At 40.4% G+C, this 13,775-nt stretch overlaps 1 protein-coding gene across 4 annotated transcripts in view; it reads right to left on the minus strand.

Moving 5' to 3' along the window:
* Nucleotides 1-13,775, minus strand: part of LOC131354021 (SH3 and multiple ankyrin repeat domains protein 1) — a 59,336-nt gene that overhangs the window by 22,748 nt on the left and 22,813 nt on the right. For all 4 annotated transcript variants that reach the window (XM_058391264.1, XM_058391247.1, XM_058391239.1 and 1 more), the window contains exons 8-15: nt 12,997-13,113; nt 12,804-12,881; nt 11,425-11,491; nt 9,604-9,779; nt 9,250-9,368; nt 9,054-9,172; nt 8,835-8,948; nt 4,289-4,367 (exon numbers count right to left, since the gene is read on the minus strand). In XM_058391264.1, the coding sequence (XP_058247247.1) occupies nt 4,289-4,367; nt 8,835-8,948; nt 9,054-9,172; nt 9,250-9,368; nt 9,604-9,779; nt 11,425-11,491; nt 12,804-12,881; nt 12,997-13,113 (869 nt within the window). The remainder of the gene's footprint in view (nt 1-4,288; nt 4,368-8,834; nt 8,949-9,053; nt 9,173-9,249; nt 9,369-9,603; nt 9,780-11,424; nt 11,492-12,803; nt 12,882-12,996; nt 13,114-13,775) is intronic.

A 13,775-nucleotide genomic window follows, 5' to 3' on the forward strand; every position in this document is an offset into this window, starting at 1 on the left:
TTTACAAATAAAACATAATTGAATTAAATTAAACAATATTCCACTCCTACAGGTTAGGAAAATTTAAGAGCTACTTGTTAAGAATATTCCATAAACACAGATTGTATGTATTCTAGAGAAGCAGGATTATATCATTACAAGACAATACAAGAATACAGGAAATTCAAGGCACCAACAGTCCAGAACTACAGGATACTGATCCTGCCAAGCTACTGGTTAATGAAATGAAATATTTTAGGCCACTATTTAAGGCAAACAGATACAGAAGACCAGACCTGTATCTTTTTTTTTTCTTTTCAATTTTCTTCCTAATTTTGTCATGGCCAATGACCACCTATTGGTCAGTGTTCCTCTATCACACAATGGCTACCAACCAGGCTTGGTTGTGTTTCCTCCACTTGAAGCCAACTGACTGCATATTTTTGAACTACTGCAGCATAACACACAGAGTAAAGTGCTATTCACCCACGTCCACATGCATGGACTCACAGATGCCCATGACTGAGTAGTGTCACTGGGAATGATGGAGGATTTGCACAATAACAACATTTAAGAAACATAGATCCCAGAACTAGAGAACTACAGGTGAATGAAATTCTAGAGCTGCAGGCTAAAAATAATTTTGAGCTACAGGTTAATGAAATTTCAGAGCTATGATATTTCTGAACTACAGAAAAACCTCACTGCAGAGCTACAGGTTAACAACATTCAAGAAATACAGGGGAATGATATTCCAGAATCATAGGGTTATGTATTTCCAGAGCTACATGTTTAAACTACTGTTTAATGATATTCCTGAGCAACAGTTTAATTACATTCACTGCATATTAGCAAGATTTCAGAACTACATGATAATGCTAATGCAGAGCTAACAAAATTCCACATTAACAATATTTCAGAGACACCAGTTAATGAAATGAAATATTCCAGAGCTATTCCATTCAAGGCAGGGAAAACCAGATGTTAACACCATTCCAGTACAACGTCCTAACAATATTCCAGAACACTGTGTTAATAATATTCCAGAGCTACAGGTTAGCAAAATTGCAGAGACGTAAATACGGAATTTCTCAGATGTGCCTTAATTACTAACAAGCTATAAGTTAGCAAACACATATGATACAGAGCTGCAGTTTTGCAACATTACACAGCAGCACTAGTTTCATTAACACACACACACAACTGTACATGCCAAACAATAGCCCCATAACCTCATATCGAGTGTAAGAATGTTTTTAGCCGATTCTCTCTCTCTTTCTCAGACACACACACACACATACTGTAGATAAATATGACATTAAAAATGGCACAGAAACTCAGAGGAATCAAGCGGTAACACAGACACACATAAATACACACAAACACGCATACACAGATATGACATAAAAACGACTGACAATACAGTGGACTCAAGGGGACACACACACACACACACAGATAGATAGATACACACGAGCCATTAGCTTTTGTCATTCAAACAATCCATAATGTCTTACAAGCATGCATTCATCTCTCCCTCCCGGCTTCTCTGCCTCTCTCTCTCTCTCTCTCTTACTCTCTCTCTCTCTCTCTCTCTCTCGTTTTCTCCCTCCCTCTCTCCCACTCCCTCATTCTCTCTCTCTCTCTCTCTCTCTCTCTCTCTTTGCTGCAGAGATGGAGGAAGAAACGAGTGTGTACCTGTAAATGAACCAAACGCTGCGGTTTCTGGGGCCGACTGAAGGCCAGGAGGAGGAGAGGGAGAGAGGGAGAGATAGATCTCTCTTTCCATATCCCCCCATCGCCATTCCACCCCCTCCCCTCTCTCTCCTCCTCCTCCTTTTCTCCTCCCACTGTCCGTTCACAGAGATAGAGAGAGAAAGAGAGAGAGAGGGAATTCAGACACTGCGACACGGAGCAAATGAGAATAAAGGAGGGGGGGTTAAGTGAAAAGAGAGAGGGAGAGAGTGAATGATGGGAAGAGAGGAAAAGAAAGAGAAACTGAGAAAAGAGATTGTGTGCGTGGGGGAAGGAGAGAACAAATAAGAGCTGGTGTTTAATGTACACTAACACACACACACACACACACAATCTCACACCCACAAAGAAAGGTTAATCAAGACTGACTCATCTTTCTTGGATGCACAATTTCTCTCTCTCTCTCTCTCTCTCTCTCTCTCTCAGACACACACACACACATATTACATATTCAGCCCTATCTGGTGCTGCATTTGTGTTATAATTCTGCAAAGATGAATCCTGACAGGTGTGTAACTTATTAGCGTGTGCACACACACACACACACACACACACATACAGTACTGTGCAAATGTTTTAGGCAGGTGTGAAGAATATATATTTTAATTGTTTATACTTATCAATTGACAGAATGCAAAGTAATAAAAAATCTAAATGAAATCAGTGTTCAGTGTGACGACCGTTTGGTTTCAAACCAGCATCTTGTACGGTGTCTGTTTAACCAGTTACACCAAGCAGGTGTTTGTGATCATCAAGGTCATGTGTAGGTTGAAACCCGTTCATTAAGTGAAACAGAAGCAGCTGTGTAGGAGCTTAAAGCTGGGTGAGGAACATCAGAATCTGTACTAAGGTGAGGTTGAGAAGGTCAGTTTCATGTCAAATGTAGTTCTACTGCATCAGGATGTGATGTTCAAGATGAACAGCAATGTTGGAGATCAATGTTGGTGCCATCAACAAATGACTGGGAAAACCAGTGGGACCAGTACACCCATCTACTGTCCGGAGACGTCTGGCTCCAAGTGTTCTTCATGGAAGAATTGCATTTACATCTCTGGCATTTTTGCAGACGCCCTTATCCAGAGCGACTTTTGCAATTGGGCCCTAAGGGGTTAAGGGCCTTGCTCAGGGGCCCAGCAGTGGCAGCCTGGAGGACCTGGGAATCAATCTCAGAACCTTCAGATCAGTAGTCCAACACCTTTACCACTAAGCTACCACCTATTTGTAGCCAAAAAGCCAGACCTCAAACGTGCTAACAAGGCTTGACTACACACAAAAACAAAGGAACTGAGGGGTCAGGAAAATGGCAGCAGGTCTCTGGACTCAAATTTTTAAATATTGGTCTGCAGAAGGAGGAGGTTTGTTCACCAAAGGGCTGGAGAGAGGAACAATAACAAGCATCTGGATGCAATGTAAAGCATGGTAGAGGATCATCAGTGGAGAGAAGAATGAGGAGTCCTGGAAGTGATGGTTTGAGCCCTGACCTCAGCATCATCCAGTCCGTCTGGTGATTACATGATGAAACAGAAGGATTTCAGGCCTACAGAATCTTAGTTCTACAAGATGTTTGGAACATTCTACCTGCCGAGTTTCTCCAAAAATTGTGTGCAAATGAACCTAGAAGAACTGATGCTGGTTTGCAGGAAGAGGGTCACAATAAACATGGCTCTGATTTAGATTTCTCTTCTGTTCATTTACTTAACATTTTGTTAATTGATAAAAGTAAACTATTAAGCATTAAGGCATTTTTTCACACCTGCCTAAAACCTGCACAGTACTGTATATATTCATGCAGGAGGAAACACACTCAGGTTAGAGTGAATTTTCATCATTTCTTTATAAACACAGAGACTTATTGTCATAGAAACAGTGAGTTTCATGAATAAATTGGACAAAGCCTCACTCGCACACACATACTTTATTACACACACACACACACACACACACTATATTATTACACACATAAACACACACATTGCTGTTCATGTGGTCAGCCTGCATCTAGAACACTAGAGGGAGCTGTTCAGTATCAAGATGATGAAGCTAAGTGAACAAACCACAATAACAATAATATTTTACATTACATTTCTGGCATTTGACTTACATTTTATCCCATTTAATACAACTAAGCAATTAAGGGCCTTTCTCAGGGCCCCAGCACAACCTTCTGGTCAGCAGTCCAACACCTTCACCACTAAACATTAAAAAAATAATAAAAAATCTGACACTTTGTCTAGTCATAAGTTCACAAACAAGTGTGTGTCATCTCCATGAGGCTCCACAGCAATGAATATGCTTTTTATGCCATGAAATGACTAATATTTTACAGGTTGTCATGGAAACCTACCAGTCAGGGATGCTATCTGAATTATCCGTCTTGAATTTTTCAAGAGCACTGCATGGATGTAGAACAGTGTCCAAGTCACAGTTAGAAGTGAATAATACGTGTGTTCATCCTTTAACTGTCATTAGTTTGAATCAGCCAATCATCTCTGAGCTTGTCATGTGGAGAAAAACAAACATCTACACTGATAAACAACAAAGGTCTAGATCTTACCTGGGGACCTCAAGTCCATCGTAAGTTCCTACAGTGTAATGACGGAATAATTTCCTCTTGGCTTTCTCACTGCGACTCTCTGAAACACACACACACACACACAAATACTGTATATACACTGTTCTTTGTTTGTTTTTATTATATAAATGGTCTGTTCCATGTTAGAGCACCATACAGTGTGTATAAATCAGGCACATTAGTAAGCTAAAAGACCTTGGTTTTTATTTTACAATACTGTGTCAGTAAATGATCAGTGACAGGTTATCCTGTAGACTTAAACAACCATTTTTCCTTTCGGACACGCCATTTATCAGAACCAGAATAGAGTAAATGGTTCTGTCTTGCATCTACTCATCAGTTCCATGTTATGGCACCAGAAGCTCCAATCATCTGCTTTGGGAAAACTATTCCCTTGGTTATTTAAAATGGCCTTCTATAAACAGGAAGTATTCCAACAAAACAGGATAAAAAATGTTTTTAAAGTGCTGTTTGGCTGCAGCCTCCTGGTGGTCCAGCAGCAGGATCCTGTGCTCTCATTGCCGTGGCCAGGGTCCAATTCCTGGACAGGGCGCTGACCCAGCCACTGAAGGGTTAACTCTCAGTGCTGATCCCAAGCCTGGATTAAATGGGAGGTTTGCATCAGGAAGGACAACCTGTGCCAAGTTGAAACATGCGGACCAACTGATCCGCTATGGCGACCCTGAACAGGGAGCAGCCGAAAGAAGGAATTTCCCCCTGGGATTAATAAAGTTCTTTGAATCTTGAATCTTGAAACAACAACAACAACATCATCAACAAGTGTTGTTTGGTTGCACACAATCATGGAAGCATGCTGAGATGATCAGAGGAACATGCCATTAGAAGACAGACAGTAAGTCCACTGTTAGACATCTAGATGATGCCGTCTTACCTAAAGTATCCAATCCTGCAGTACAAGTGGAGACTGCTAATGTATTCAATGCATTTAATCTATATATTGGACATAAATGAGACATTGGGAGATGAAAGGATGATAGACAACACGTCAGTGTCTAGGTGCATTGTGAGTACCAGGTTACGCTGTATGGAGCAATCCATGCTTCAGTCTAACATTACTTCACTCATAAGTTCACTTAGGTGAACTTTTCTGGATATTGAAGTTTGTCCCTGTTTTCATTTAAAAAAAATTTATCATAATTTAACCTATGAGCAAGCCAGAGGTCGATCAGGGTGAGGAGTCCTGCCTAAGACTATGAAAAGGAAGAATGTTTGAGAGGAATCAGACCTCATCTGACACCAGAATCTTCTTATTCTTTCAGCTTTTCCCTTCAGGGGTCACGACAGAGAATCATCTCTCTCCACCTATCCCTATCTTCTGCATCCACAACACTTGTACCCACTAGCTTCATATCCTCATTTATTACATACATATACCTCCTCTTTGACCTTCCTCTTTGCCTCCTTCCTGGCAGCTCCATGTCCAACATTTTCCTACTAATATACTCACTCTCCCTCCTCTGAACATGTCCAAACCATCTAGCCTCCCTAACTTTTCAGCTCTGCTACCTCCAGCTCTGATTCCTGTCTCTTCCTCAGTGACACTGTCTCTAAACCATACAGCATGGCCAGTCTCACCACTGTCTTGTACACCTTTCCCTTGATTATCGCTGATATTTTTCTATCACACAGAACTCCCGACACCTTTCTCCACCCATTCCAACCTGCCTGCACTCACCCTTTCCCACACTTTAAATTACTCTGGACTGTTGACCCCAAGTACTTAAACTCCTGTACCTTCTTCACCTCTTCACCCTGTAATCTTACTGTTCCACTTCCCTCCCTGTCATTCACACACATGGACTCAGTCTTACTACGACTGACTGTCATTCCTCTTCTCTCCAGCGCAAACCTCCACCTCTCCAGGTTTTCCTCCACCTGCTCCCTGCTCTCACTACAGATCACAATGTCATCTGCAAACATTATTGTCCAAGGAGACTCCTGTCTGACCTCCTCTGACAACTGGTCCATCACCATAGCAAACAGGAAGGGGCTCAGAGCCGATCCCTGATGCAGTCCCACCTCCACTCTGAACTCCTCTGTCTGACCTACAGCACACCTCACCACTGTCCTGCTCCTCTCATACATGTCCTGCACCACTCTGACATACTTCTTTGCTACTCCTGACTTCCTCATACAGTACCACAGCTCTTCACTTGGCACCCTGTCATACGCTTTCTCCAAGTCTACAAACACACAGTGCAGCTCTCTCTGACCATCCCTATACTTCTCCATCAACATTCTCAGAGCAAAAATTGCATCTGTTGTGCTCTTTCTGGGCATGAAGCCATACTGCTGCTCACAGATTTCCACTACCTTCCTTAACCTAGCTTCCACTACTCTTTCCCAGAGCTTCATTGTATGGCTCATCAACTTTATCCCCCTATAGTTGCTGCAACTCTACACATCACCCTTATTCTTAAAGATCGGCACTAATACACTTCTTCTCCATTCCTCAGGCATCTTCTCACCCTCTAAAACCCTGTTAAACAGACTAGTTAAAAATTCCACTGCTGCCTCTCCTAGACACTACCTGTGGGGCAAAACCACTAACAACATTCAACATCACCCCATCAATCTCTAACTTCAGACTCATCACCCTGTCGTCCGACACTCTCTTCACCTCCAGAACATTCCTCACAAACTCCTCCTTCAGGACCACACCTATCCTATTTCTCTTACTATCCACACCATAATAAAACAGCTTGAATCCTGCTCCTATACTACGAGCCTTGCTACCTTTCCGCTGGTCTCCTGTACATACAGTATAACCACCTTCCTTCTCTCCATCATATCAGCCAGCTTTCTACCTTTCCCTGTCATAGTACCAACATTCAGAGTTCCTATTCTCAGTCCTACACTCGTACCTTTCCTCTTGTCTCTCTGTTTATGCACTCTCCTCCCTCCTCTACTTCTTCGATCAACAGTAGCCCAATTTCCACTGGCACCCTGTAGGTCAACGGCACCAATGGCGATTGCTGTTAACCCGGCCCTGGACCGATCTGGTATGAAATTCGCATGATAAAATTTGGCAATGTTTTACACCGGATACCCTTCCTAACGCAACCCTCTCTATTAATCTGGGCTTGGGACTGGCACAGAAGCCACTGGACTGTAACCCCCATGGCTAGATTGACACCAGAGAGTGTGATTAGAAATAATTCCAGTTCTGTAAATGTATATTATAGTGACATACAGTGCTCAAAGTAACTTGAGGATGAACATCATTAGAGTTTAGATTCTTGGATAAAACTGAAACTCTTCATTGATGGAGACTTCAGAAAATTTTCTTAGCAATGGCTGAAAGATCTCCCACAGCCATCTTAAGAGTGTCTATGTGGTACTTGGGAGAGATGAGCAAGACTCCAAGAAGTGTGTGATCTGCCCTCTCTAACACACTCACTGAGTTTGATTTGAAAACTGTGAATTGAATCACAGGAAGCTCACCAAATTCTGCAAGTCTCAGGCCCTTCAGAGGCGTTCAGGCCCTGAAGGCATTATTGTCAGGGTAGAATGACTAAATGTTAATGGCAGAGGTGGTGCTGAGATAACGAGATCCTGACTGTGAGAATGTGAGTTCTTTAGTATGGACCTAACCAAAAGCAGTGTATTTATTTGCAGATACTAAGAAAAATAAATAAAACCCTAAAAGATTCTAATATTGACCGTTATTATGGACAGTTTATGTAAGTTCAGTCACCACATGACTAGCACAAAATTACCCTGACCTGAACAGCGGCGTTACTGGTTTATTAATGCCCCAATACCCCAATCCCCCAATCCCCCAATCCCACAGTACTTTGAGAGGGAGTGCTAATTTCCCTGTAAGCTATAGATATATTATAGAATTGCACAGAACCTCATTCATTCACCATCTATTTGTGTCAGGTTCTGCGATTTCCCTGTGCGATTCTGAGCATTGCTTTCTCTGTTCTGCCTTTTCATTTGGATTTTCATGCATTGCTCTACATGACCTTCAACCCAGAGTTTACCTGCTGTTTCGGATTGCTAATAAACATTTCACAATTCATCTTCTGTCTTGTGGAAATGCGCAGCATCTTTTTCTGTCTGTAACGTTCATCATTTCTGTTCTGTTTAAACCTACTAACAGACACCAGAACTAAAACACTAAAAACTCATGTACATGCTATACTGCAGCAGGCAACTTCACCACACAGTCCTACAGACCAGTTTTTGGGATCGGCAGCACTCCATTACAAGCTTTCCCCAGACAACAGCTATATCTCAACATTTCTATTACCCCAGTACTACAAGAAGGATGTTTATTTTGTGAATACAAAAGAATTTGCTTCATTGCCTCATCAAAAAAATATTTCACAGACAACTTTCAGCAGGATAATAAGAGCCATCACCAGTACAATGACATCCTTGTCTCTATTTCATGCTAACACCTCAATCAGAGCTATTACTAATTATTTCCTAAAATCCTGCAGACTCATTTCACTGCCAAAAAGCAGAAATTGTGTTGTGTGTTTTTGGCTGAAGATACCTGGTCTCTTTTCTTCATTTTGTGGCAGAACTTCTTCCACACATTCAGCAGGAAACCAACCAGTCCGACCTTTAACGGTTCCCTCCCAGAAACCTCCCTCTCCGACACTCAGTACTGAAAGACAACCAAACCAGGAGGGAAAGTAAACCATTAATATTAAATACAAAGAAACATCGATTAATATTAACAATCAATTATATTTATACACACAGATCTGACCTTTGACCTTGTCCCCTTTGCTGAGACTGAGCTCTCGTTCTCCCTGAGCAGAATGAGAGCGAGTTGCTATGAAGACGCGACCAGGAACTGCACTGTACAGCCTCCTGCGCTGAACAATACTAGAGCGAGAATGGATAGTATTATATAAATATACCATTTTATATCCATAATACAGAAAAAAAATTGCAATTCTCACCCCTGTCTGCCTCTCTGTTTTTTCTGCTTATCATCAGATTCTACTCTTCCTCTGGATGGAGAACGAGTGCGAGCACCACGAGGACTACTAGAACTTCTCAGAGCAAAGGATGACCGACGCTGAGACAAAGACAGATAGACAGGGAGGTTTAGGAAAACAACCAAGTATCTAAACACACTCCCAGAACTACTGTAATGTTTATGTTGACTTAAATTGGCTTAGGGTATGGGAGGGATGGGAAAGGAGCTTCAGGTGTCTCCAAACCCTCCCCTGAAGGTGGAGACCCATGATAAGAGTATGATCTAATTCTAAACCTGCTACACTGATGGACAATAAAGTGGAGGCAGACATTACCTGTGTGGTTGCAGGTGTAGTAGTGGGTGGGGCTACAGGATCAGGGGGTGTGGCCATGGTATTTTCACTCTTAGCCCGTAGGAGGGGGTGGGGGTGGGGGAGTGACATGTTCACTGATAAAGCATGCCCACTTTCAACATACTGAAGAGCGTATTTAGGAGACTCCAAAAATGGAACTGAGAGAGAGAGAGAGAGAGAGAGAGAGAGAGAGAGAGAGAGAGAGAAAGCAACAGCGTCAGAAATACAGAGAGATTGGTTGATTTCAACCATGATGGTGGATATGTTGTGTTGTAACAAACACTTGCTTCTTCTGTAGATCTTGTGTTTAAGCCCATTCTAGCTCTGCTCTCACTGTGACTTAAGCCTTTATAAAACATTGCATGTCCTCTCTCATGTCTGGAGACGTTCACACTGCCTCCTTGGCCCAAATTTCTGCTGACCTGCCCCCATTTGCCAGCAGTTATGCTGAGGCTCCTGGGATTTCAAAGGGGTTTCTGTTTCAGTGCTCACTCCACTTTCAGGATTTAGTGAGAATGCCCTCTGCTGAATATTTCACATGTGGGAAACTTCCACTACACTAGAGAGAGCTAGCACTTTCACTGTTTCCTCAGCTTATGGACTCTGTTTTCTCTGTTTTGTCCCTGACCTCCAAGAACCACGTTCTTCCTCTAGATTTTAGGAGTATCTAAGACCTATTTGTCTGGCTTGGTTCTTACTAATAACTCACTCTCTGAGTCAAGTCCACATGCTAGCCTTAATTAGGTTTTTTTGTGGTTCTGCCTGTTTCAGCCTCAGGTTCAGCTACTAGCTCTCTCCTTAATCTCTATTGTGTATTTAATAATATATAAACTTCTAATAACATTTACAGTATTTGGCAGATGTCCTTATCCAGAGTGACTTACACTTTTATCTCATTTTATACAACTGAGCGTTAGGTGCCTTGCTCAGTGGCCCAGCAGTAGCAGCTTAGTGGATCTGGGATTCAAACTCACAACATTCAGACCAGGAGTCCAACACCTTCACCACTAAGCTACTGCATAATATAACAGCATAAAAGGTGCTTCTTCAATAGCTAAACTTTTCTACACTGTCATTTAGCAAATGTTCTTGTAACAAACAGAGTAACCAAAATAATACAAAACATGCTGGCTAACTTTTTGACCACACTTTCACATGGTGACAGTATCAGTATCATGTTGTTTCTCTGTCTAATCCCATCTTTACCTCCTTACAGACATTTTGGTGTGAAGCCATAATTAGTAATGTATATAAATTTCACACAATGGGATCAAGTTTTTGATATTTTTATAATCAAGCCCTGATCAATGTTTCCAACTTTGCCCCAGAGTTCTTTTGATAGCTGTGTCATCTTTATGATGTTGGGTGTTTAGGTATGTTCTCTTACAAACTCTGGGAATGGGAGTATTAATGCTGACATAATATGATACCGTAGTTACACAAGTCAAAGCAATTCAACTAATTATTACTCTTCTAACAGAAACTGGAAAAGATAATAATTCTACAGTAACAGGGTCAAAACAATTGTGAACATTAAATAGTTTCACAAATTCTATTGATTTTACTGCACTTTTGCATTGAAGTCTTCATAGATTATATGACATTTAAATCCCAATTAAGTCAAATTCAATTACACACTTTAACGAATCAAATGTGTATATGTTTGTGACAGTGAGGAGCTGAATACACACTCTGGCTAATCGTGAGTTCCATGGTATTAGTTGTGTTCATTATTACAGTCACAGTGAATGTATAATCAGGATATAATTGCTGAAGATATTTTTAATCAAAGAAGATACATACCTACATCTGTGTCTTTGTGATTTTTGATGATCTCTCCAAGTTCAAAGTGACCAGACATCACAGCAACCTTGAGTATACATAAACATGTATATGTAAATATTTATGTGCATTTATATCCTGCTATCTATCTATCTATCTATCTATCTATCTATCTATCTATCTATCTATCTATCTATCTATCTATCTATCTGTCTATCTATCTATCTATCTATCTATCTATCTATCTATCTATCTATCTATCTAAATAATCAGGGTCTAAATAACAATTGTGTGGTTCTTACCAATGTCTATTATCCAAATAAATATATAAGTATATAAACCAGTCAAAGGCTTGAACACACCTACTAAAATCTTATCTTTATCTTTCCACGTTTTCACTTACAGATGTATTTCAAAAAATAACATAATTTTTTTTAATTTTCTAACATCATGTAATGTTTCTAAGATAATTATATACACTCATCGCCCACTTTAACAGGAACACCTGTATACCTGCACAATTACACAGGAATCAGCCAAACATGTGGCAGCAGCACAATTACACAGGTCATAGATACAGGTCAAGAGCTTCAAGTAATGTTGAAAAAATGAAGAAAATGTCTGATAACTGTGATAACATTGTTGGTGCCAGATGTGCTAAAGAGAGAGCTCCTGCTGGGATTTTCACACAACACTCTCTAGTGTTTATAAAGAATGGTGTGAAAAACTAAAACAACTTATGAACAGAGGATCTGCAGGCAGCTTGTTGAAGAGAGATCAGAGGAGAATGATCATACTAGTGTGAGCTGACAGAAAGACAACAGCAACTCAAATAATCACTCTGTACAACTGTGGTTAAAAGAAAAGCATCTTAGCAGCACAAGATATCAAACCTTGAGCTACAACAACAGAAGACCACATCAGGTTCCTCTCTTGATAGGAACAGGAATCTGAAGCTATCATGGACACAGAATCATCCACAACGGACAAATGAAGATTGGACAAATGAAGATTATTTTAATTTAGAATTTTATTTTCTTATTCTCATTGTTTTTTGTTTTTTATTTTTTTAAGATAATGACATTTAGCATACCTTAGGGTTATATAAGAATTACTTGTGAGCAATGAAAGATATGAAGTGCTGCTATAGATGACCTTGACCCCACAATCACCTGACCTTAACCCTGTGAAGCTTGTTTTAGATGAGTTGGACTGAGAGTAAGTGGAAGTCAAATCTGCTGTCATTTAAGCATCAAACCAAATGTGTTACTTCACTGTCTCAAGCCCTTTTTTGCAACTCTAAGATGAATACAATTATTAAAATACTGAAAATCTATTAAAAACCAATTCTATCTAAAGTTTAAACTGGTAGTTACGGTAAAGAGGTAATTTAGTTTTACCTGGAAGGGAGTTTGTCCGTGTTTGTTCTTCATCTCCTTGCTGGCTCCTCTGTAGAGGAGAACCCGCACACAGCTCTCCTGATTGGACAGAAAATATACCAGACGTTCAGTGTGTGTGTGTGTGTGTGTGTGTGTGAGAGAGCATTTGTGTGTGTGTGTGAGCATTTGTGTGTGCATGTTTGTGTATTTATACCTTATTGTACAGAGCACTGATATGCAGTGCCGTGTTTCCTGATGCATTCTGGGAAGTGATGTCTGCCCCATAAAACAGCAGGTGCTCTAAATGCTGGGCAAAACCATGTTGACATGCCTGTGGGGAGTTCAGGAGGATAATGTATAAAATACAACCAGCAATGTAATGTGACATACAGGGAAATTAGACCAGACAATACAGACAGTTTCAATCAAATTAGATCAAAGAGCTTTCACCTACAGCATTATAGAATTAAGTTGTTTTGTTCACTCAATTAATCCACGTTACAATTAGTTTCATGAGAATCTAGATATTTCTAAAATAAAATAAAAATAAAAACTTTTATTAATTAAAAAAAATAGAAATAAATTACAGAAGAATTGGCATTTGGTAGCATCATTGGGTGCACCTTCCCCGCTGCGTCACCAGAGGGAGCCATCGTTTACTCTCAGTGAAGTATTAGTCATGACGTATCTGCATTTACAAAGCCCTAACCCTATTGTTCTCATCTCACTTTCCGTATATGACCTAGTTTACTGTTTATCTGTTGTTTTGCATTTGATTCTGTGTCTATTATATTTGTTTGCACCATTGACTGCAATTACTGTTTTTTTTATTAACTTTTACCTCTGCTCCCAGATTACTGCTCTGGACACAAAATGTGCAAAAGCTTCCTTTATCAATGCGGTATTTAATTTAGGCATGGAATTCTTTTCCCTGTTTCACCCAGCAAATTCAAGAGGTGTTTTAATCACATTTGCTATAGCTACGCCAGGGGA

Source organism: Hemibagrus wyckioides, linkage group LG01 (assembly GCF_019097595.1).
Source record: "Hemibagrus wyckioides isolate EC202008001 linkage group LG01, SWU_Hwy_1.0, whole genome shotgun sequence".
NCBI lineage: Eukaryota > Metazoa > Chordata > Actinopteri > Siluriformes > Bagridae > Hemibagrus > Hemibagrus wyckioides.